At 41.3% G+C, this 25060-nt stretch overlaps 1 protein-coding gene across 2 annotated transcripts in view; it reads right to left on the bottom strand.

Moving 5' to 3' along the window:
• The window catches only part of thada (THADA armadillo repeat containing), a 367664-nt gene that overhangs the window by 28868 nt on the left and 313736 nt on the right, over positions 1–25060 (bottom strand). The window contains exon 36 of one of the 2 annotated variants that reach the window (XM_060831398.1): positions 14292–14585. The exons of the other annotated variant lie outside the window; for it this stretch is intronic. Coding sequence (XP_060687381.1) covers positions 14569–14585 — 17 coding nt within the window. The 3' untranslated portion in view covers positions 14292–14568. Of the gene's footprint in view, positions 1–14291; positions 14586–25060 lie in introns of those variants that run through there. 2 annotated transcript variants of the gene reach the window in all.

Raw genomic sequence — 25060 nt, 5'->3', positions numbered from 1 at the left:
GCTTAAATCAACCCTAAGCCCATTCTCGAGTTTTTAGCATTTAATCCAGGATGGTACTTCAGTGAAGAGTGCTGCAATATCAGAGAAACTGTTTTTTGGATGTAATCTTAAACCAAGGTCCTGCTTAGCCAGTTCTGCTTTATCAGACGAAACCAGAAGATCCCCTGGAAAGAAGAGAAGGAAAGTTGTCCCAGTGTTCTGTCCCTTATTGATTACCTTTAAGACTGTAAGACATTAGAGCAGAAATAGGCCATTTGGCTCATCTACTCAACCACTTAACGAGATCGTGACTGATCTGACAGTCCTCAATTCCTACTTTCCTGCCTTTTCTCCACAACCCTCAATCATAGACCTCTGATTCTCCACTCTCTAGCTAAGAAGTTTCTCCTTATCTCTGCTGTAAAGGGTCTTGCCTTTACTCTAAGACTGTGCCCTCGGTTCCTAGTCTCTCCTGCCAATGGAAACATCTTCCCAATGACCACTCTGTCCAGGCTATCCAGTATCCTGTGTATTCAATCAGATTCCCCCTCATCCTTCTAAACTCCATCGAGTACAGTCCCAGAGTCCTCAAACTTTCCTCAGATGTTAAACCTTTCATTCTGGGGATCATTCCTGGGACAAGTTCCAGGGCCAATATATCTTTCTTGAGGAATGGGCCCAAAATTGTTCACAACACTCTAAATGTGGTCTGACCAGAACCTTATAAAGCCTCAGGAATACATCCCTACTTATATATCCTAGTCCTCTCAAGATGAATGACAACATTGTATTTGCCTTCCTAATTACCGACTCAACCTGCAAGTTTACCTTAAGAGAATCCTGGACTAGGACTCCAAAGCACTTTTATACTCCAGATTTCTGAATTTTCTCTCCATTTAGAAAATAGTCCATGGCTCCATTTTTCCTACCAAAGGGCATGAGATCCCACTTTCCCACATTGACTTACTATTCTGAATTTTAGTGCTCTCTATCTCTCATAGTATTTTGTACCCTATTCTGAAAAACTCTTTTCTGGTTCTCTCATCCCTTTTAGTTTAGTTTTAAGACTTTCCTTGGTGGTCTGTATGATAGCTCAGAGGAATCTCCATGTGCAGAGTGTTGCTGTAGAGCAGGAAGTTGGAAGAATACTTTGAGCTATCACACAGAGTACAGGAGTACCAAGAAACTCTGACCCAGCTCTGTATAGGTATCACAGCATGATGGATGGTATTCTCAATTTGAAGACTAGATTTTGTCTTCCCCAAGTCTGTATGGGAGTTCTTCCTATTGACCCTGGCGTGGATAGATGTATCTGCAGCAGGCAGAATAGTGTGGATGAGTTAAGGGATGCTCTTCGGAGGGTTGGTGCAGACTTGATGGGCCAAATGGCCTGTTTTTACGCTGTCGGGATTCTATAACCTTCGATTCCCCATAAACAATATCTTATCAGGGTATATTTATATTTATTTATGAATCTTGCTGTTGCAAATTGGTTAACTTTCTAATTATAACTATACCTCAAGTCTGTAAATACAAGTACCTTACATTCACATCAAATAGGATGCTAATATAAATTTCCATTTGCCCTCTGTCACTAGGACTTCACCAAAACAGAGTATAAACAATAAATCAACCTATAATATTGAGCAGAATCTGGACCTGAATGATGTGGCCCATGGTGAGGCCTCTGAGGAATGATGAGAGAAGTTGGGTGAGGCAACCGGTTGCTTTCAGCATTAAAAAAGGCAAACAGAGTGGAAAGCACCATTTTAGCTTATAAATGTATCTTCTGATACCATAAAATGCTGCTGTCTCTCAAAATTGTTTATTTAGCTCCTTCCTAAGAAAGTAAATTAATTAAGTTGACAGGAGATAAAAATTATGAAGTGTTGAACAATAAGATCAAGCTATTCTATACTTCGCTCACCAAGGTCACATTTTTCCCCCCAATTTTATACCGATATCATTTTACGAATTATTTTAATTTCATAGTATTGACTGACACTGTGGGCAGCAGCTCACCCAGTGGACCAACAGCATTCAAATGTGCTAGTATAATCAAAATACTTCTTTCCCATTTGATATATCACAGTTAATGGTTTCCACACCAATTTGCTCTGGAGATCATAGCAGCTCCACCTAATTTGAAAAATAATTATCCATGCTAGAAAGAAAAGCAGTCTTTAAATAATCAACTCATTTGTTAAGGTCTTCCCTGGGTTCCCTGACAACGTGGTTGTTTAAAGGCTTGTCTCCTTAAAGGTTTACCTGGGAAAATAAGGAAGCTGTTTGGTTCAATCCTTAGTCTGTGCTGATTTGTGTTCCCAAATTTAAATGACAGTATTTAATGGAAAAGTGAAGCGATGATGTTGGAGAAGTGTCTTATGCATTCATGTTGAGGTCACTACAATTTCTAATTTGCATTGAACATTTAAAGCAAATTTAGTTAATTTGTACCTGATACAAAACCAGTAAAGGAAAGCATACCAAACACCTTCTTCAGTATCCAATTTAACTGCAACTCCACTTTCAAGGAACTTTGAATCTGCATTCCAAGATCTCTTTCATCAGCAACACTCCTCAAGACCTTAACCATTAAGTCCTGCCCTGATTTGCCTTTTCAAAATGCAGCACCTTACAGTTATCTAAATTAAACTCCATCTGCCACTCCTCGGCCCATTGGCTCATCTGATTGTTGTACTCTGAGATAATCTTCTTTCCTGTCCACTATACCTCCAATTTTGGTATCATCTGCAAACTTACTAACTATACCTCCTATGTTCACATTCAAATCATTTATACAAAAGACAAAAAGCAGTGGATCTAGCATAGATCTTTGTGGCTCACCATTGGTCGCAGGCATCCAGTCTGAAAAGCAACCCTCTATCGCCACCCTGTCTTCCATCTTTGAGCCAGTTCTGTAACCAAATGGCTAGTTGTTCCTGTAGTCCATGTGATCTAACCTTGCTAACCAGTCTATCATGAGGAACCTCGTTGAATGCCTTACAAGTCCATACAGATCATGTCCCCAATCAAGTTAGTGGGACATGACTTCCCACACACAAAGCCATGTTGACTATCCCTAATTAGTCCTTGCCTTTCCAAATACATTTTAATTCTGTCCCTCAGGATTCCTTCCAACAATGTGCCCATAACTTAGCCTGCTGGACACACTTTCCTCATTCCTGATGAAGGGCTTATGCCCGAAACGTCGAATTTCCTGTTCCTTGGATGCTGCCTGACCTGCTGCGCTTTTCCAGCAACACATTTTCAGCCCCCATAATTGATGTCAGGCTCACCGGTCTATAGTTCCCTGGCTTTTCCTTACCACCTTTCTTAAACAATGGCACCACATTACCCAATTTCCAGTCTTCCAGCACCTCATCTGTGACTATTGATGATACAAATATCTCAGCAAGGGGCCCAGCAATCACTTCCCTAGCTTCCCACAGAGTTCTAGACTCCACCTGATCAGGTCCTGGGAATTTATGCATTTTAAGACATCCATTACCACATCCTCTGGAATATGGACATTTTTTAAGATGTCACTATCTATTTCCCACATTCTATATCTTTCATGTCCTTCTCCACAGTAATCACTGATACAAAATATTCATTTAGTATCGCCTCCAGTTCCACAAACAGGCAGCCTTGCTGATTTTTGAGGGGCCCTATTCTTTCCCTCGTTACCTTTTTGACCTCCATGTATCTATAAAATCCTTTTGGATTCTCCTTAACCCTATTTGCCAAAGCTATCTCATGGCCTCTTTTTCCCTCTTGATTTCCCTCTTAAGTATACTCCTACTGTCCTTATACTCATCTAAGGATTCACTCGATTTATCCTGTCTATTCCTGACATATGCTTCCTTTATTTTCTTGTTGAAAACCTCAATTTCTCTCGTCACCCAGCATTCCCTATACCTACCAGCCGTGTCGTTTACCCCAACAAAAACATTCTGTCTCTGGTCTCTCGTTATCTCATTTTTGAAGCCTTCCTATTTTCCTGCCATCTCTTTACCCGTGAACATCCTTCCCCAATCAACGTTTGGCTGAATACCGTTAAAATTGGCCTTCCTCCAACTTAGAACTAAGTTTTAGATCCAGTTTATTGTTTTCCATTACTACTTTAAAACCAATAGAATTATGGTCATTGACCCCAAAGTCTCTCCCACTGACATTTCAGTCACTTGCCCTGCCTTATTTCCCAAGAGGTGGTTAAGTTTTGCACCTTCTCTAATAGGTACATCCACATACTGAATCAGAAAATGCTTTTGTAAAGACTTAACAAACTCCTCTCTTAATACTATGGCACAAATAAACCTAGAAATCCTTGACTGTGTGCTCAACATATCCAACCAATACAGAGCAGCAATCAACACCCAAGAAAACTTTAAAACTTTATAAACAGAACAGTAGAATCAAAATCTAAAAGTTATGATCAAACTGAACTGTAATTTTTGTTCAGCCCACACCTTGACTACTGTTCCAGTTCTAAAGAGACAAAGGGATTTTTAGCTCTGGCAGCAAAATGTAACTTTGTAGATTTATGTCGGATAGCAATTGGCAGGCAAAGTAGAACTGAAAAATTAATGATAGCTTTTTTGTTCATTTATGGGATGTGTGCATCGATGACTGGGCCAGCAGTTATTGCCCATTCCTAGTTGTCCATGAGAAGGTGGTGATGTGATGCCTTCTTGAACCACTGCAGTCCACTAGAGGGAATTTCAGGATTTGACCTAACAACACTGAATAAAAAGCAATATGTTTCCAAGTCAGGATGGTAAGTCACTGGGAGTGTATTTGCAGTTGGTAGTGTTTCCATATATCTGCTGCCCTTGTCTAGATTGAAGTACTTGAGGGTTTGGTAGGTTACATCTAAGGATCCTTGGTGGTTTTTGGAGTTACATTTTGTAAATGGTAAACACTGCTGCCACTAAATGTTGGTACCGGAGGGAATGAGTGTTTGTGGATGTGGTGCCGATCAAGCAGGCTTTGTCCCGAATGGTATTAAGGTTCTGGAATGTTGTTTGGGCTGCATTCACCCAGACACTTATAATTTGTGCCTTGCAGATGGCAGACAGGGTTCAGTGTTAGGAGGGGAGTTAATTGTTACAGGATTCCTAGCCTCTGACTTATTCTTGCAGCCACCGTACTTACATGGCTAGTCTAGTACAGTTTCTGGAGAATGGTAACACACCCCCTTGTCCCCAATGGATGTAGATTGGGGATTCATTGATGGTAACACATTGAATATCATGGGTTAATGAGGACAAGGGATACAAGTATAAATTAATAAAATGAGTATTTCGCACCAATGAGGGAATATTTTCACACAAATAGTGAAGAATAAATGGAATAGATTTTGGGTAAAACATCCGTGTTCACAATTCTGGAATTATTTTAGAAACACCAGACGTTAGATTTGGGGGACGTCAGGCTTTTTTTTTGGATGAATTCAGTTGATTACATGACATTCCACAGTTACTGTATAAATTACTTAAGCACCCAAACTGATTCTCAACTTGTATGGGTTAGGGAAGGGAAGGCGGGCCAGGTTTCACATTTGAATTGTTATTCAATAATCTCGAGGACAAAGTGTGTCTGCGTAGATGTTGGCTGAGCACAGAACTGGACCTGGCTGTTGTACGTCCTGTGGTCAAGTTGATTTCTGACATGGACATGTACTGTATAGGTTCATAAATAAAGAATTCAAGGGGAGTGAAGTATCGAAAGGTCTTTGGTATCCATGGAAATACAATCCATCAACCTTCAGTTGAGAAGGATAGAAGAAAGTTGTTGAGGGGTAAGAAAACAAAAGGACAAAATCTATTCTACAAGAATGAAGAACTGGTTCTGGCTGCAAAATCATAAACAGGATACAGCAGCATATGAGTCAGTGCAAAGAAGATTTACAGAGATATTATCACAATAATGTGAGTACACCAATCAGAAAAGAATGAACAGATTGGTTGCTGGTTTTCTTTTCTCTTAAAAAAAGAGAAGGCTGAATTTTTACAAGGTGTGGATGAGCTGAATAGTAGAGACCCATTTAAGGAGAGGGTAGATAATCACAGTTGGGAAGGGAATTTGGGATATGCTGGTAGATTCAGATGATGAAGGATAGTAGGAGGCTTTGAGTGCAGTAAACACAGGCATGGACTGGTTTGGCCAAAAGGTTTGTTTCTGCTCCATATGATCAGGCATGCAACAGTGATGGAGCTATATTATCATAGATCTGAGTTGTAAGAATATGCAACCAGACCATACATATGAACAATATTAACATAAGTTTTGCATTATGTAGCAACTATAACCTAAATATGAGAGTCCATTATACATAGAAAACGACCACACTCCCTGTTTGTTTTGATGATTGCAATTGTTAATTTATGGTTAACTCAGCTGACCCTTTTGGGGAGATAGGGAGAGTTGAACGGGGGAAGACGTTCTACAGGTTAGTTGTCAATGTATCTTCTTGATCTTTGAGTACACTGTACCTCCAATTTCCTTCACATTCTCTTTTAGTGTGTCTTAAAGAGAGCTGAGATCTCTGTACTGAACAGATTATGCCATTTTGTTTGATTGATTAAAAGAGGAAGTTAACAAATATTTAAACATACGCCAGAAAGATATGTCAGTGTGCTAAATGCAGTAAAATTGTAAACACAAGTTAAAGAACATAATTAGGATTTTGTTATACAAAGTGGACAAAAAGTTTCTCCAGCTCACTATTTGTCAGTATTTGAAAACAGTCTGTCAGAATCCTTTAAAAATTGTTGCATAAGAGACACAATATCCACTGAAATTTTATATTTACAGCACTCTCAGCCCTCTTGTGTTTCGGAAAACTGCATATTTGTTAATCAGAGAAACGTTTGGTGAGAAACAGTAAGTGGACTCCAATGGGGAACAGCAGCCTCTTTGGGCTTGTAAAAACTGCTCACAAACATATTTCCACCCACATGGACATCCACCAAAACTTACACAGAAACCTCTAAGTAAACAACTGAAACTGACTTTTTCAGATTTTTTAAAAAAATCTGAACTTTTGTAATCATAAGCAGGTTTCTGACATGGCACAGTGACATGACCGAAGACCTCACATGATCTTTTAAAACAAAACAGCAGCAATGTAGAAATTACTAAATCTTCAACCAAAAACACATTTAAATAATTTTGAACAAGTTCTTCTCCCTTTTGAAAACACTGCATTGTGAGAAAAACTTCAGTTTTCACAGTACTCTAAGATGTTTCTCAAAATTATGGAAAAGAAATAATAACCTTCCCAAATGATTAATGTTCTTATGATTCATAAAGGATGTCACTGCTAACAGATTCTGGTTTCTCTGCTTCAAAATGAAAGAAGCACATGTTATTCATTAATACAGTGCAGCAGTCCCTAAAAGCACTCAGGAGGAAAATGAGTTATGTGAAAATGAGTTTAAAAGATAAAAAGAAAACAAACTAAAGATATTTTCCAAATAACTCTGCTCGCAACACGTATCAGCATAATCTAAAAATAATATAGCATTTATAACCAAAAACAGCTGCATTTCAACCTATCTTGTAGCACAAATTAGTAATACAATTTATAATTCATGAGTGAATTTACAAATGTATTCTGTTGAGCAGCCCAGGGCCAAGAATTCAACATATGTGGGACCAAATTGTGACCTTTATTGTACAAAGTTTCAAGAATTTAAAAAGATACAAACTCTCTACTCAAAAAGCATTTTTCTTCAGCATTGATTTTTGAAACTTGTATCTTTTCAGAGAAGAAAACTGACAATTTGGCCCATGACATTGCTCAGTAAATTACATCTCAAGAATTATTACAAATTTAAGTGTTACATCTGTGTCTTGACTATTATAGCATCTTGTTCTTTTACATGTTGGAGCTATTGCAAACCCTTAACTTAGAACAAATGAAAACTATGTGGAGGAGGGTAAATGATCTAAAAATCCTTAATAGAAAATAGCAACGTTACCTAAGACAGTAGCCATACCACCAAGAGTTTACAGAAACACTATTCATAATTTGTTTCTTCAACTTGCATAAAGGCTGATGAATGAAAGCAAAATACTAGCATCAGAAAGACAGCCCACAAAATACAGTCCTCACATTTCCCTTTGGAAATGTTTAATAGAATGCTGAGTGTTGAGCTAAAGATGTTGCCAGGGTTGATGGATTTGAGCAACAGGGAGAGGCTGACTAGGCTGGGGCTGTTTTCCCTGGAGCATCAGAGGCTAAGGGGTGACTTTATTGAGGTTTATAATATCATAAGAGGCATGGATAGGGTAAACAGACAAGGTTTTTTCCCTGGGTTGGGGGAGTCCAGAACTAGAAGGCATAGGCTTAAGGTGAGAGGGGAAAGATATAAAAGGGACTTAAGAGGCTGGCGCAGGTATGGAATGAGCTGCCAGAGTGTGGTGGAGGTTAGTACAATTACAACATTTAAAAGGTATCTGGATGAGTATATGAATAGGAGGTATTTAGGGGGATATGGGCCAAGTGCTGGCAAATAGGATTAGATTAGGTTATGCTATCTGGTCGACATGAATGAATTGGACCAAAAAGTCTGTTTCCGTGCTGTACATCTTTATGACTCTGTTATTTCAAATTGCCTGTACATTAGGCAGAATCCTGGGACTGGTGGTCAGCTGAGGCAGAGAGAGAGAAACTTCATTCTCAAATTGAAAGAAGGGGAACACACTTCCAAATCTATTGCTGTCTTCCGTGTTTGCATTTTATATTTTAAGTTTTTGTTTCAAAGTGATGGGTTACTGAGGACAGGCCCAGCGAGCAAATGACATTGTTGGTGATGATGATGCCATTGTCACGAATAATAATCCAGAGAAAAACTTGAAGTAAGTAAATAAGTCCTTGATTATTTTATTGTGTGTACATAACAATTTACTTTTATCCAGTATCCTTTTCTCTCTTGTCTGAGCACATGAGCCCCTTGTTAGTGCACAGTTTTGAAGGTTTTTACAGTGACCTGTCCTGTCTGTGCAAGTAGTCGTTCTTTACTTGTGAGCCTGGAGAATCTGAGGATTCCATTGAAACGTAAAGGGCCAACCAATCTCACCTGGAACGCTGGAGGTATTCTTTGGTGGCTATTCGGTGGTGTGGGGAAGAAAGGCCACAGAGGCTCTGATATCCTAATGCTTCAATTGTAGAGATGACGTGCTGAATTCACAGGCAAAACTCTGGAGGAGTTTTCCTGCACTACAGTGGCCCCACTAGCTTTGGCCCTTTTGAATTTTTGTGTTACATTCACTTCGGAGGCTCTCTGTTTCGATCCACTCTTGCTTTTGCCTCAGCAGACAATTAGTGCCAGGATTCTACCAAATAACGTCCATTAACCACTTTGCTGACAGGAGAAATTGAAGTCTGAGATTAATTTTTACTTGAGAGCTTTTTCATTCTAAATACTAGTACAAACTCAAGTGTAGTAAACAGTGTCGAGTGTGGGATGCTGGAAAATATCACAACAGGTCAGACAGTATCGAAAGAGCAGGAGATTCGACATTTCGGGTATAGGCCCTTAATCAGGCTTCTGCCTGAAATGTCAATTCTCCTGCTCCTTATATGCTGCCTGATCTGCTGTGCTTTTCCAGCACCACATTCTCAATTCTGATTTCCAGCATCTTTTTAAACTTTTCAATTTAAACGTGTGCTTTTTAAACAATTAATATTAACATAGTACAGATTGCAGAGAAGTCACGTTTTCACCATGCTTTCTTAAAATTTACTCTACCTTTTTATAAAGGATTTTCTTCCTCTATCTAAAGATTAATTCTTCTATTGGGCAAAGAACATAAACAGATCCCTTTCTGAACCCTTTCAAGTTTCACAACATCCTTCCGATAGGAAGGAGGCCAGAATTGCATGCAATATTCCAAAAGTGGTCTAACCAATGTCCTGTACAGCCGCAACATGACCTCCCAACTCCTATACTCAATGCTCTGTCCAATAAATGAAACCATACGCAATGTCTTTTTCTCTATACTATCTATCTGTAACTCAACTTGCAAGGAACTATGAACTTGCACTCCAAGGTCTCTTTATTCAGTAACACTCCCCAGGACTGTACCATTAAGTGAATAAGTTCTGCCCTGATTTGTCTTTCCAAAATACAGTGCCTCACATTTATCAAAATTAAACTCCACTGGCACTCCTCGGCCCATTGGTCCATCTGATCAAGATCTCGTTGTATTCTAAGGTAACCTTCTTCCTGGCTCACTACACCTCCAATTTTGGTGCTCTCTGCAAACTTATTAACTATACCTCCCATGTTCACATCCAAATCATTTATATAAATGATGAAAAGCAGTGGATCTAGCACTGATCCTGGTGGCACTCCACTGGTCACAGGCCTCCAGTCTGAAAAGCAACCCTCCACCTCCATCCTCTGTCTTCTACCTTTGAGCCAGTTCTGTATCCAAATGGCTAGTTCTCCCTGTATTCCATGAGATCTAACCTTGCTAAGCAGTCTACCATGAGGAATCTAGTCAAATGTCTTACTGAAGGTCATACAGATCACATCCACTGCTCTGCCCTCATCAATCCTCTTTGTTACTTCTTCAAAAGACTCAATCAAGTTAGTGAGACATGATTTCCCACGCACAAAGCCATGTTGACTATCCCTAATCAGTCCTTGCCTTTCCAAATACATGTGCATCCTGTTCCTCAGGATTCCCTCCAACAACATGCTCACCACCAATGTCAGGCTCACTGGTCTACAGCTCCCTGGCTTTTCCTTATCACCTTTCTTAAATAATGGCATGAAGTTAGCCAACCTCCAATCTTCCACACCTGTGACTATCAATGATACAAATATCTCAGCAAGGGGCCCGGCAATCACTTCCCTGGCTTCCCACAGAGTTCTAGGGTACACCTGGTCAGGTTCTGTGGATTTATCCACTTTTATGCATTTTAAGACATCCAGCACTTCCTCCTCTGTAATATGGACATTTTCAAGATGTCACCTTCTTTCTCTCCACATTCTATATCTTCCATGTCCTTCTCAACAATAAACACTGATGCTAAATACACATTTAGTATCTCCTGCATCTCCTACGGTTCCACACATAGGCTGCCTTGCTGGTCTTTGAGGGATCCTATACTCTTTCTTGTTATTCTTTTGTCTTTCGTATGTTTATAAAATCTCTTTGGATTCTCTTTAACCCTATTTGCAAAAGCTATCTCATGTCCCCGTTTTGCCTTCTGATTTCCCTCTTAAGTATACTCCTATTGCTGTTATATTCTTCTAAGGAATTACTCGATCTCTGCTGTCTATTCCTAACATATGCTTCCTCCATTTTCTTGATGAAAACCTCAATATCTTTAGTCATCCAGCATTCCTAACACCTCCCAGCCTTGCCTTTCACCCTTACAGGAATATGCTGTCTCTGGACTCTTGTTCTCTCATTTTTGAAGGCTTCCCATTTTCCAGCTGTCCCTTTACCTGAGAACATCTGCCCCCAGTCAACTTTTTAAATTTCTTGCCTGATACCATCAAAATTGGCCTTCCTCCCATTTATAACTTCAACGTTTAGATCAAGTTTATCCTTTTCCATCACTATTTTAAAACCAAGAGAATTATGGTCACTGGCCCAACAGTGTTCCCCCACTGAAACCTCAGTCACCTGCCTTGCACCTTCTCTAGTAGGTACATCCACATACTGAATCAGAAAATGTTCTTGTACCCACTTAACAAATTCCTCTCCATCCAAACCCTTAACATTATGGCAGTCCCAGTCTATGTTCGGAAAGTTAAAATCAAGTACAGCCATAATACTATCACTTATCAAAAACGCTACTTCCCCATCTCTCTTGCCCCCTGCCCTTTCTATCCTTCTTATACCATGTGTTTCTTGGGACATTAAGCTGCCAGTCCTGTCCATCCCTGAGCCACGTGTCTGTAATTGCTTTGATATCCCAGGCCCATGTTCCTAACCATGCCGTCAGTTCATCTGCCTTCCGTGCTAGGCCTCTTGCATTGAAATAAATGCAGTTTAATTTATCATTGTTCTTTGTTTTGCTCCTGCCTACCCTGACTTTTTGATTCGCTCCTTTTCCCAAGTGTACCAGTCTCAGATTGATCTCTTTCCTTACTATTTCCCTCGATCCCACACTCCTACCTTACTGGTTTAAATCTTCCCGAGCAGCTCCATCAAATCTCCCTGTCAGTATATTAGTCCCCTTCCAATTCAGGGCAATCCGTCCTTCTTGAACAGGTCACTTCTACGCCAGAAGAGATTCCAATGATCCAAAAATGTGAACTCTTTTCCCTTGCACCAGCTCCTCAGCCATACATTCATCTGCCGTATCCTCCTATCCTTACCCTCATTAGCTTCTAGAACTGGGAATAATGCAGATATTACTACCCTCGAGGACCTCCTTTTTAAATCCCTGCCTAACTTTTTATGTTCTCCCTTAGAATCTTATCCTTTTCCCTTCCTATGTTGTTAGTTCCAATGGATACAGTGACCTCCTGTTGATCCCTCTCCTCTTTCAGAACCTTCTGTACCCTTTTTGAGATATCCTTGATCCTGGCGCCATGGAGCAACATGCCATTCTAATTTTTTGCCATTGGCTGCAGAGAACCCCTATCACAATCCTTCGCTTGGACCCTGGTGTACCCCTCATTACATTAGAGCCAGTCTCGGTACCAGAACTTTGGCTGTACTTGCTACGTTCCCCTGAGAGTCTATCACCTCCTACATGTTCCAAAACAGCAAACTTGTTTCAGTTGAGGATAGCCATGGGAGATTCCTGCACTACCTGCCTATCCCTCCTCCCTTTTCTGGAGTTAACCTATCTACCTGACTGTATCTGTGACTTTTCCCCCTTCCTATAACTACCATCCATCACACCCCTAGCTCCTGTAAATTCCTTATTGCCTCTAACTGCCACTCCAACCAATCCATTTGATTTGACAGAATTCACAACCAAAGACACTTCCTGCAGACATAATGATCAGTAACATGAAAACTCTCCCTAAACTCCTACAACCAACAGGAAGAGCACGTCACTCTACTAATGGCTATCCTTGTTCCTTCACAGTCTACAGATCCAGAAAACAGCACCATCTTATTGCTCAAAAAAACAAAACACTGTTCCAGGCTAACTTAATACTTGCGGCATATATTTTAAAAAATTAATCAAGAGATAGATCTCAATAAAACATATAACCAAGAAATAACCCACTCTACTCACTATTGTAGATTTATAGCAAGGGTACACTTAAAAACTATGCACTTATCTGTTCCTGTGCTGTGAGCTCTACCATACAGGTTCCTCCAAGGTCAGCTGTGAATTTCACTGTTTGTTAATTTTTCCCAGATGCACTCCGATGTCCAGAGATACTTGAACTCAAACAGCAAAGGCAGTAACAGTGCAGATTCACTGCTGTGTCTGACAGCAGTATAGGTTTCTTTCTCTGGCCATGAGGTAACTGCCTTTGTCTGTCTTCCTCCTTTTTGAAATGCCACTGTTTTGATCTTTTGTCCCCCAGAGTTCCAAAACAATGCAACAGCATATAACACAGTAATTGCTGCTTCTGGAATTTAAGGAAATCACCTCCAGCACCTAAAATACCTCCAAAAAAAAAGGAACAGCTATTACAGCCACAATTTTTTTCCTCCTCCATCTTGGATTACCCAGTATTAAATTATCGTTCTACTTAGCTAAGAATGGGGGGGGGGGGGTGTGGGGGGGATAATATTCTAAATTGCTTAAATCTCTGTTATAAATTCTAGCATCTTTTGACTAAGATGCCATCATTTGGAGGTATTGAAGCTGTTTATTCAGATGTGTGTAAAGGATTCCATCATGCCATTTAAAGAGTAGGAGTGTGTGTGTGTCTGTGTCTGTATGTGTGGTGGGGGTGGGGTAGAGAAGGGGAGATGGGGTTGTTCACCTGGTGTTTTGAATCTGTGGTCATCATCAACCAACACCAAAACAAATTGATTAAGGATTCCTTCCATTACTGCTAAATACAGCCATGCATGTATAAATTGTTGAGATTTCCTACTAAGAAAGATGCAACTTCAAATTCTTTATTTCTTGTGAAATGCATTGGTTCACCAATAGGTGCAATATGTACACATAAAGGGCAGTATATAATTGGAAGTTGTCTATCAAATACAGCTACAGCTCGTCATGAAGTGGTTTTACATCTGAATGCAAGCAGCTATGGACCACACATTTTAAGTAAAACATAAAATATTATAGTGAAATGGATCATTATGAATGAAGTATCAAGCTGAAACTGCTTATAAATCATTAATAATAATTGCAGAGGAAAGGCATCATTTTAGTTTTAGGCAGTTGACAAGTCTGTGTTCAATTTGGCCAATTATAGGATTCATGTTCATTAGAGAGTTCATTAGTCCTCTGCCGAAAACATTTGGTTTGGCTCTGTTTCCTACTCCACCTTTTTGTGCTTCATTGCTTGATTGCGAACAATCTGAGCTGCTTCAAGGCCTCCATTAAATATTGTTCTTAAGCCTGTTATCAAAATGAGCACAACTGGATGATTTCCCAAGTCAATTCCTTCCTCTCTCTGGCTTCCATTCAATTCAGCTACTGCAGTATTCTGAAAAATTGATGTAGTCCAGTGTCATGTTTAAACTGCTTGATGTCACCGAGAAATTTGCCATTTTAGAGTACAACACTTACAACATGGAATAGTACAAAAAATAAATCCATTGTAGGCTAAAAGGTTTTGCAAATTTAAGCTTTGTTCATTTAGTTAACAAGAGGTGTGAGGTTATTAAGACATAATGAGCAGAAGCCACAAGCAATTAATGGATGTCTTCATGTTTACTCAACCACAGTGCATCTTCGATAAACCCAGCTTGACAGATAATTCACAAAACATAAATAAAAATGTGTAACAAAAACAGCAATTGCTGATAAAACTCAGGTCTGGAAGCTTTTGTGGGGAGAAGGCAGAGTTAATGTTTCGAGTCAGCTGACTCTTCACCTGAACTGACAACAGTCAGGCAAAAGTGATTTGGTGCTGAGGGTGAAATGAGTGGTAAGCAAGTGAATAATATGGAGGTGGAGCCCAGAGAGAGAGAGAAATGAAAGGGGTAGCCAGATGATAGTAAACCAGGACAGAAGAGAATAAGTGATAATGAGGCCTGAAAGTGGGAAAGAATGTGCTGAAATCAATCCATGCCATGTGAAAAAAGGACCAAGAGTAGGTGAGAATGGGTTAGCTACGTTGAAAGCAACCCATGTCATGACAGGACCAGGGTGTGGGGGCTAGGTTAAAAAAACATGGAAGAATGGAATCAGGCTCCAAAGTTATTGACCTCATATTGTCTGAGCAGCTGCAAGGTCAACAAGTGGAAAATGAGATGCTGTTCTTTAAACTTGCATTGAGGCTCACTGGAACACTGCAGCAGGCCAGAGACACAAAAGTTAGCCTGACCACATGGTGGTGTGTTAAAGTGGCAGGCAACTGGAAGCTGGGGGTCATTTTTAAAGACAAAACATAGGTATTTTACAAAGCAGTCACCCAGTCTGTTTTTCATCTTCCCAGTGCAGAGAAGACTACATTATGAATTATAAGAATCAAGAATTAGTTGTATTGTCAAGTGTACTCACATGTATATAGTGAAAGTTTACATAGTCGCCACTTAAGGTACCACATTAGGTACCAAGTTACCTAGGTACATATTCTTAGGGAAAAAAATTAGAAGAAGAAAGAAATAAGAAATCTAGCAATAATTTAGAGAAATAGAGAAATAAAAGTTCAGGATAACAATGAACACTGTAGAGTAGATTGAGTGAAGTGCAGGTGAATCACTACGTCACTTGAAAGAAATGTCTGGGGCCTTGGACAGTAAGGAGCAAGGAGGTAAAACGGACGGGTGTCACATCTTCCACGACTGCACTGAAAGGTACCATGGGGGTCTGGTGAGGTGTTTGGAAAGGAAGAGATGCTCACATGTCCCAGAGGGAATGGTCTTTCCGGAGTGCTGACAAGGGAGGGGAATGTGTGTCTGCTTGTGGCATCCCACTTGAGGTAACACTAATAGTGGCTTATGATCCTTTATATGCAGAAGGTGGTAGGGTGGTAAGTGGAACAATATCGCTGTTTCTTTTGGTGGGGGGAGAAGATAAAGGGCGAGGGCAAAAGTGCAGGAGATGGGTCAGACATAGATAAGGGCCCTGTCAATCACAGTTATGGGGAATCCTTAGCTGAGCAAAAAGGTGTGCGTTTCTGAAGAAACCACCACACACACACACACACACACACACACACCACCCCACCCCCATCCCTCTGCATAAGGTGGTATTACTAGAACAGATATGACAGAGATAAGAAGCTGAAAGAATGGGATGGAGTCCTTACAGGAAGCAGGTTGTGAGTAGAACCCCGGTAACTCTAGAAATAGGTGAATTTGTAATGGATATCAGTGTGTATGTACTCAATTCAGAGAAGCTCCATAACTTGCAATGTAAGCTTTGCACTGCATTGCACTGCAGGTAGACCAAGACCCGGAAAAGTAAATTCTTGAAATAGGCATTAAGGAGAGCTGTGATGTCGTTACATACTCACAATAAAATATGCACATCTCCAAAACAATATCAAAGTTGCCCATGATCTTCAAAAGGAATGCATAGCTTTCCTGGTGAAGATGTCCTTTTGACTAAAGTCAATTTCCAAAGTTTTCAGATGTTATTTAATTGAACTTAGGTCCCAAAACAAATCAATAGGTCGAGACTTGAAATAGCCAAAACTCTTTAATTCAATTATTTTCTCCAAAAAGAACCTTAATTTATATTATTTCAATTCAGACTCTCTTACACGCACTCCACACTGGGAGCAATAAAACAAACCGCACAACTTCATCCCTCACTGGTTTAAAAAAAAGACCAACAATAGAGGCAAGACACGCACAATAACCTTCTGTGTGGATCCAAATTGCAAGCATTGTTAATTGGTGCTTCAGCAACTTAACGCCAATTTCTTTTGGGGCTACAGGTTTAATTGAAATAACATTTCTAATTAATTTTTTTTAGAAATAATTGTTTCATGCACAACAGTCGACCGTGTTGCAACATAATTAAAATAGAGCAAGTCAGGAATTAATTATGTTTTCAAATCATGGAACAGGCTTTTAGTTATGATGCTTGGTTTTGCAGTGAGGTTGACCTCCCTGCATCCCAGTTTTGATTTTAGAAGCAAGCCTGGCTCTACTTGGTTAGATTGGCCCACATTAATTTTTTTTAGCCAACAGACCTTTAATTACCATGTATCTAGACTTTGGTCCATCTCCAGGAGGAAACTCTGCCTTGTAAAGTTGCTGGACAATCAAAGACCAGCAGCTCACCTCACTAATATCAGTGGCCAATGCGAACATCGTAGGAGGCCCAGGAAGAAAAGAGACTATAGGTATCATGGATTTGGTATCTCCAAGACAGGGGTCAGCTCATCAGGACCTCATGAGTTGTGGGAGAAGCATGTTGGACAAAGTTGGGAATGGAAGGTCTGTGGTTTGGGAGGACGGTAAGAACTGTGGTGGGGGTCCTAATTGGTATAAGAAATCTGGAAAGGAGGCACAATCTTATCTTTCACATACCAGCAACCTGTAGATTTAAGCAACAGGCTCAGGCTATTAAATTGGTTTTAATTGCCCACAGAGGGGACCTTAGTAATTGGGCTCTAGACGATTTCAAACTTCCAGTTCAGCACTGTCCTCATGACTTGTCCAGACTTGTCCGACCTGCCTATCTTCTTTTCCACCTATCCACTCCACCCTCTCCTCCCTGACCTAGCACCTTCATCTCCTCCTCCACTCACCCATTGTACTCTATGCTACTTTCTCCCCACCCCACCCTCCTCTAGCTTATCTCTCCATGCTTCCAGCTCACTGCCTTTATTCATGACGAAGGGTTTTCGCCCGAAACTTCGATTTCGCTGCTCGTTGGATGCTGCCTGAACTGCTGTGCTCTTCCAGCACCACTGATCCAGAATCTGGTTTCCAGCATCTGCAGTCATTGTTTTTACCTCCAGACGATTGCCCACTGGCACCTACCCAGCAACTGTAAAATTGTAGCTGGTCTGAGACAGTCAGCGAGCATGCCATTGATGGCTGGGCAGCTCTATTTTACAGATCCATTTGCCTGCTTCCCTGCCCACCACTGGCTTACAAATATCAGCCGTAGACTTTTCCTGGTCATCAACCTACATCTTTTTGTAACATTAAATGTTTTACCGGTTAATAGTTCCTTTTCCTGCAATTTCATTACTGAGATTATTTGTACATTACCAAGCCAGCGTTGTAGTGAATAACTTTTAGTTTGCTCATGAAACAGAAGGCTAACTTTGGGAAGTTCCAAAAGCAAACTAGAGGGAAAAAAACACAACTGGATGTGTTAGAAAATCTCATTAAGTCCAATACTGGAGTTGTTGCAGCTACTCGCACAACCTGAAAGAAGCTAGACATATATCAAAGCAAATATACTAGTAGTAAAGAAAGGAAGGTGCACATGTGAATAGTGACAAAGAAAGCAAAATGGAGAAACTTCTGCAGTAGTCCATGCAACTTGTTCTGACATCCAATTAAATCAGAGCCAATTTGCAACATAATTGCATCTACCTACCTCAAATCTTTACATTCGTTTTGCACAAACATCCATCAATCTCACTTTTGAAAAGTTCAGTTGACCTAGCCTGAAAAGTTGTACTCATACCAGAGTTTCAGATTTCTACTAAACTTCTTATGAAGAAGTGCTTTCTGACATTACCCTTAAATGTAATGACTCTAATTTTAAGATTCTATTCTCTTGTTCTGGACTGATTTTCCAGAGGTAATAATTACAGTCAATTTGTAACATTCATTAAACTACAACAGCTTAAATAGGGAGAGAGTGCTGGAAAGGGGAGCGGGAAGTGCAGTAGCAGATTTTGTGCCCACGTCCTAAGGCCTGGGCTCGTCTGCTTCCATCTACCTTTACCTTATTCCTTTTTCTCTCACTTTTGTCTTTTTTCTCCTTTAATGGCAACATCAATCCCCCTCCCAGAGTGTTAGCAGTATGGGAGTGGCCCCTTTCCTGGAGAGTCGGCGGTGTGGCAGCAGTCTCCCTCCCCAGTGTCAGTAGTGTGGCAGCAGTCACCTTCCCACAGTGTCGGCGGTGTGGCAGCAGTCTCCTTCCCCAGTGTCAGTAGTGTGGCAGCAGTCACCTTCCCTCAGTGTTAGCAGTCTCCCTACCCCAGTGTCGGCGGTGTGGCAGCAGTCTCCCTCCCCAGTGTTAGCAGTGTGGCAGCAGTCTCTCTCCCCAGTGTCGGTGGTGTGGCAGCAGTCTCCCTCCCCAGTGTTAGCAGTGTGGCAGCAGTCTCTCTCCCCAGTATCAGCAGTGTGACAGCAATCTCCCTCCCCCAGTGTCAGCAGTGTGGCAGCAGTCTCCTTCCCCCAGTGTTAGCAGTGTGGCAGCAGTCTCTCTCCCCAGTATCAGCAGTGTGACAGCAATCTCCCTCCCCCAGTGTCAGCAGTGTGGCAGCAGTCTCCTTCCCCCAGTGTCAGCAGTGTGGCAGCAGTCTCCCTCCCCCAGTGTCGGCAGTGTGGCAGCAGTCTCCTTCCCTCAGTGTCGGCGGTGTGGCAGCAGTCTCCTTCCCCCAGTGTTAGCAGTGTGGCAGCAGTCTCCTTCCCCCAGTGTCGGCAGTGTGGCAGCAGTCTCCTTCCCCCAGTGTTAGCAGTGTGGCAGCAGTCTCCCTCCCCCAGTGTCGGCAGTGTGGCAGCAGTCTCCTTCCCTCAGTGTCGGCGGTGTGGCAGCAGTCTCCTTCCCCCAGTGTTAGCAGTGTGACAGCAATCTCCCTCCCCAGTGTTAGCAGTGTGGCAGCAGTCTCCCTCCCCCAGTATCAGCAGTGTGACAGCAATCTCCCTCCCCCAGTGTTAGCAGTGTGGCAGCAGTCTCCCTCCCCCAGTGTCGGCAGTGTGGCAGCAGTCTCCTTCCCTCAGTGTTGGCGGTGTGGCAGCAGTCTCCTTCCCCCAGTGTTGGCGGTGTGGCAGCAGTCTCCTTCCCCCAGTATCAGCAGTGTGACAGCAATCTCCCTCCCCCAGTGTTAGCAGTGTGGCAGCAGTCTCCCTCCCCCAGTGTCGGCATTGTGGCAGCAGTCTCCTTCCCTCAGTGTTAGCAGTGTGGCAGAAGTCTCCCTCCCCCAGTGTTAGCAGTGTGGCAGCAGTCTCCTTCCCCCAGTGTCAGTGGTGTGGCAGCAGTCTCCCTCCCCCAGTGTCGGCGGTGTGTCAGCAGTGGGGCAGAAGTCTCCTTCCCTCAGTGTTAGCAGTGTGACAGCAGTCTCCTTCCCCCAGTGTTAGCAGTGTGGCAGCAGTCTCCTTCACCAGTGTCGGCGGTGTGGCAGCAGTCTCCTTCCCCTAGTGTCAGCAGTGGGGCAGAAGTCTCCTTCCCCCAGTGTTAGCAGTGTGGCAGCAGTCTCCTTCCCCCAGTGTCAGCCGTGTGACAGCAGTCTCCTTCCCCCAGTGTCGGTGGTGTGGCAGCAGCCTCCTTCCCCCAGTGTTGGTGGTGTGGCAACAGCCTCCCTCCCCCCAGTGTCGGTGGTGTGGCAGCAGTCTCCTTCACTAGTGTCGGCCTCTTTCCTTAGGTGTGGTGTCCAAAATAGAGCACAGCACAGAATCAAACCAAAAGTGAGCAAGGGCAAGCTGGGGTCGTGGTAGAGTTTAGGGGGTGTCAATATAAAGGCCGGGGGTGGTTCTTAGCAGAAGCCCCTCCCATTATTAGGTGCCTTGATTAGGCACTGAGTACCTTCGTGTGAGACTCACCCTGATGTCTACAAGCAAACTGGAAGTATTTTTCCTTTTGCTCTCAATGCGTTGTGATTCTCCTGCCCAATGTTCATTGAATATCAAGCTCTTCCACAGCATGAGAGTCTTAAATAGGTGTTAATTGTACACATATGTGCCTTTCTTAGGCAAGGCTGGAAAACCATCTGTGAACCCTCACAACCAAGTGGCCAAGGTCAGAAGTCACACGACACCAGATTATCGTCTAACAGGTTTATTGACAAGCTTTTGGAGCGCTGCTCAAATAAACCTATTGGACTACAACCGGGTATCATGTGACTTCTAACTTGTCCACCCCAATCAACACTGGCACCTCCACATCATGGCTACCATCGACACCACAAACTGCCCACTAAAAGTGAAGACTTCACCTGATGAAGGAGTAGTACTCCAAAAGCTTGCGATTTCAAATAAACCTACATCCTGGTGCTATGTGACATCTGACCTTGTCCATTCCAAGCCAACACCAGCACCTCTACATTAGGGGCTTAATTGATTGAAAGTGGCGGTGTGTTCATCCTAATTATTCCTCATTCCTCTCTCTCCATGTGATTAATCATACCCTGCCTCCAATAATGCCACTGGGGTGGAGATTCAATTTTAATCATTGGTGGTCAGTTGCAGAAACATTAAAATAAAAACAAAACCTTGTCACTACATCTAGAGAACAAAGTACATGTGTGAGCACCATTTTAAATTAACTGTCTGATGTAACAAACCAAATCATGTGCAAATTATACTTTATACGCAATTTCTCATGTCAAGAAGAAGCATATGTCATCAAGTATTTTGGTCCATATTTACTTCTTTCACACTCAGGACTTTGTCATATTTGACATTCAGCAATTAGGGTTTTGCTCGGTACTCATGTCCACAAGCTGAAATGTCACGTTGTACTTTTTCTTCCTAAGGATATGCTACACAATGAGAGGAAGTCACGTACGTGCTTGGTTACAAAAGAATGAACTCTGCCTTATTGAGGTCACAAGACTGTGTTTATTGGTGCAGAAACACAGTTAAAACTTTCAACTCATAAAACATCAAAAAAAGATTAATGACTGTTGGCAAAATTATATTTTATGAAGTCTTGTGAAAGTTTGGACTTGCATGATGGAGGTGGTAACTTCATATTCTCAGGCAGATAGAGAAAGAGAATAATAAGAAAATCAGAGTAATAATCTATTATTTATTTGGGTACTGTCCACTCATTTGTCCTTAGTATTGCAGTGAACAATACAAAACACAAGCTATTTGATAATCTAATAATCAAAGGTATAATAAATTATACTACAATATAAAGTATAAATTAATTGCCAAATTTTCCATATTACAGAATATACATTAAACTGGGTCTACACTCAATGTCTGAGCTTAAATTCCAGTTTTAACAGTAACAGATATGTCACAAGATGAGAAAATAGGTGAAAGATCTGTACCTGGATTTGCAATAAAAATGTATTTAAAAATTGTTCTGTGCTTTGCAACGTTGTCTTGAATTAACTGACTCGATGATAACAGCGAATCACTACCTCTGCAGAGTGCTTCTGAGAGCAACCTGACGTGCTATGCCATTCAATATTCCCTCTTCCTCAGGAATGTTTATTTGGCTACAAATGCAATCAACTTCAGACTATTGGAAACAAGAGTTATAAAAAACCTTATCCAGTTACCTTAGGCAGTGCGATTTTATACTTTAGTTAAATTGACTCTTCTTATGTTGCATTGCAGATTCACACGTATATAAAATTATACTAAAGTAATCGAGTTTTATTAATGCAAATTCTAACCATGAAAATATTGTAAGACTACTTTTTGCTGGAAAATATACAAATAGAAACCCTGCAGCATTTGTTAAGCTAGTACAGTATACATGATATGGTCTGGCAGCCAAACACATTAATCATAAGCTAGTAGTATTGGGGGTGCTCTAGTTGATTGCAGCATCTATGAGCTGAGCCAAATTATGGCAAAAAAGCCCTGGCTCTGTCTCCTGATTTCTGTCTGGTAACTTCTACAGGGAAGTGGTGCATATATGTGGGCTTTATGTAAGGACAGAAAGGATATACAGGAAAACTGCGAGTGGCGTTTCTACCTGCAAAAAAAGGTAAAATCACCATAATTCCAGAGGGCCATTCTCATGTGAGATAGATAACTGGTGGTAGTTTAACCTGAGTGCCATTATACTTCAGACGTGGAAAGTGGTTGACAGTCCCTCACGGCGACCTCAGCTGGTGTAGGAATTGAACACCTGCTGATGGTGTCACTCTACATTGCCAACCAACCATTCAACTAACTAAATCCCCTCAGTACACACTTTTAAAATGAAATAATCAGAAGAAAAGTTTAAGTTCTTTACACATCTATCAGCGTAAAGGTATGAAACACATCACCACTGTGTACAGACAAAGACAAAGGAACACATTGTATGCTTTTCTTTGTGAGAATGGAAAGGGAATAGAAAACAGCATAGGCAGGTAAATTCATGGAATCCCCACAGCGTGGAAACAGGTCCTTCGGCCCAACAAGTCCACACCAACCCTCCGAAGAGTATCTCAGGCAAACCCATTCTCTATTGCTCTACAATTACTCCTAACAAATGGACCTAACCCACACAGCCCTGAACGCTATAGACAATTTAGCATGGCCAATTCACTTGACCTGCATATCTTTGGAATGTGGGAGGAAACTCACGCAGACACGGGCAGAATGTGCAAACTCCACTCAGGCAGTCACCCGAGGTTGGAATCAAACCCAGGTCCCTGACGCTGTGAGTCAGCAGTGTTAACCACTAACCCACTGTGTGTTCAGATTGTTACACTCAATCTTGGTGACAATGAAGTCCATGAATTGTTTGCACATTAGAGTGAAGCTAAGGAACTTGATTTCAGAATCAAAACATCTGGGAAACAAATGTATAGCAATATATCAGATATTTAGTTTATATCTAGTTTATATAAAGGATAGGCCATCAACAATGGTCTTCATGGTTATGGATTCTGTTAACAGATGCACATAAAAACAAGTCACAGAAAGATGTTTATTAGATCTTCTTGATGATACACAGAGGGACAAACACAGAAATTATTCATCTAAAGGACAGGTTGTCACCAATGTAGTAGGATTTGAAATCAACATGGTCATTTTAAAAGATGACAGACTTAACAAACAATCCAGGCATTTTTCAATATATAATTTCAGTTACCTCACACTGTAAACTTTTGCTATAAATTCTGTCTCACAATCTTATTCTCCACAACCACTTGATGAAAGAGCAGTGCTCTGAAAGCTACTGCTTCCAAATAAACCTGTTGGACTATAGACTGTTGGACTATAACCTGGTGTTGTGTGATTTTTAATCAACGTATTAGGTACTGAGGATTACATCCCTTGTGATAAATCTGCACAATGGGACTGCTGACTAGACCTGCAAATGTATAAACATATAAGTACTTGAAGGCTATAACGAGAGGTTTGGAACTACTGGCCTTCATTTTTGGCCCATCATGTCTCGTTTACACAGCAGTTGCGTGTTTATTTTTGTGAGAAGTGTAGATGCTATAAATTAAAAAGTACCATCTAAATGGTGCAATTGTTTTTAACACCCTAGGTTGCCACTAAGTAAAAAATGGTCACCTCATACTGCAAGGCTTCAAATCACTAACAAATATATAGTGGCTTGTATTAAATTCAAGTGTACAGTACAGTTAAACTCCCAGGTTTTACGTTGGTCTCCAATCCACATAATTAGATGCATAATGTATTATTATTTAGCATGTTCCTTCTGGGCAGTGAATGCTTGGATCAATAATCTGCAGAGCGTTCATTTATATTCATTTCCTTTGCTTCCAGAATTTTGAAATATAAAAAAAAAGTTTTTTTTTAGATTAGATTACTTACACTGTGGAAACAGGCCCTTCGGCCCAACAAGTCCACACTGACGCGCAACCCACCCATACATATACCCCTTACCTAACACTACAGGCAATTTAGCATGGCCAATTCACCTGACCCGCACATCTTTGGACTGTGGGAGGAAACCGGAGCACCTGGAGAACGTGCAATCTCCACACAGTCAGTCACCTGAGGCAGGAATTGAACCCAGGTCCCTGGTGCTGTGAGGCAGCAGTGCTAACCACTGTGCCACCATGCCGCCCTAAAGTTCTTCAGTCCAAACCAGCAAACTGTTTATTGTGCAGTTAAATGAAACAAAAACAAAAACAAACAAAAAGATTCTGAGTTTAATCTTCAGGTCATC

The sequence above is a fragment of the Hemiscyllium ocellatum genome, chromosome 10 (genome assembly GCF_020745735.1).
Source record: "Hemiscyllium ocellatum isolate sHemOce1 chromosome 10, sHemOce1.pat.X.cur, whole genome shotgun sequence".
Classification (NCBI taxonomy): Eukaryota; Metazoa; Chordata; class Chondrichthyes; order Orectolobiformes; family Hemiscylliidae; genus Hemiscyllium; species Hemiscyllium ocellatum.
Note: the sequence above shows the minus strand (reverse complement) of the source record. Positions and strands in the feature narration are given on the sequence as shown.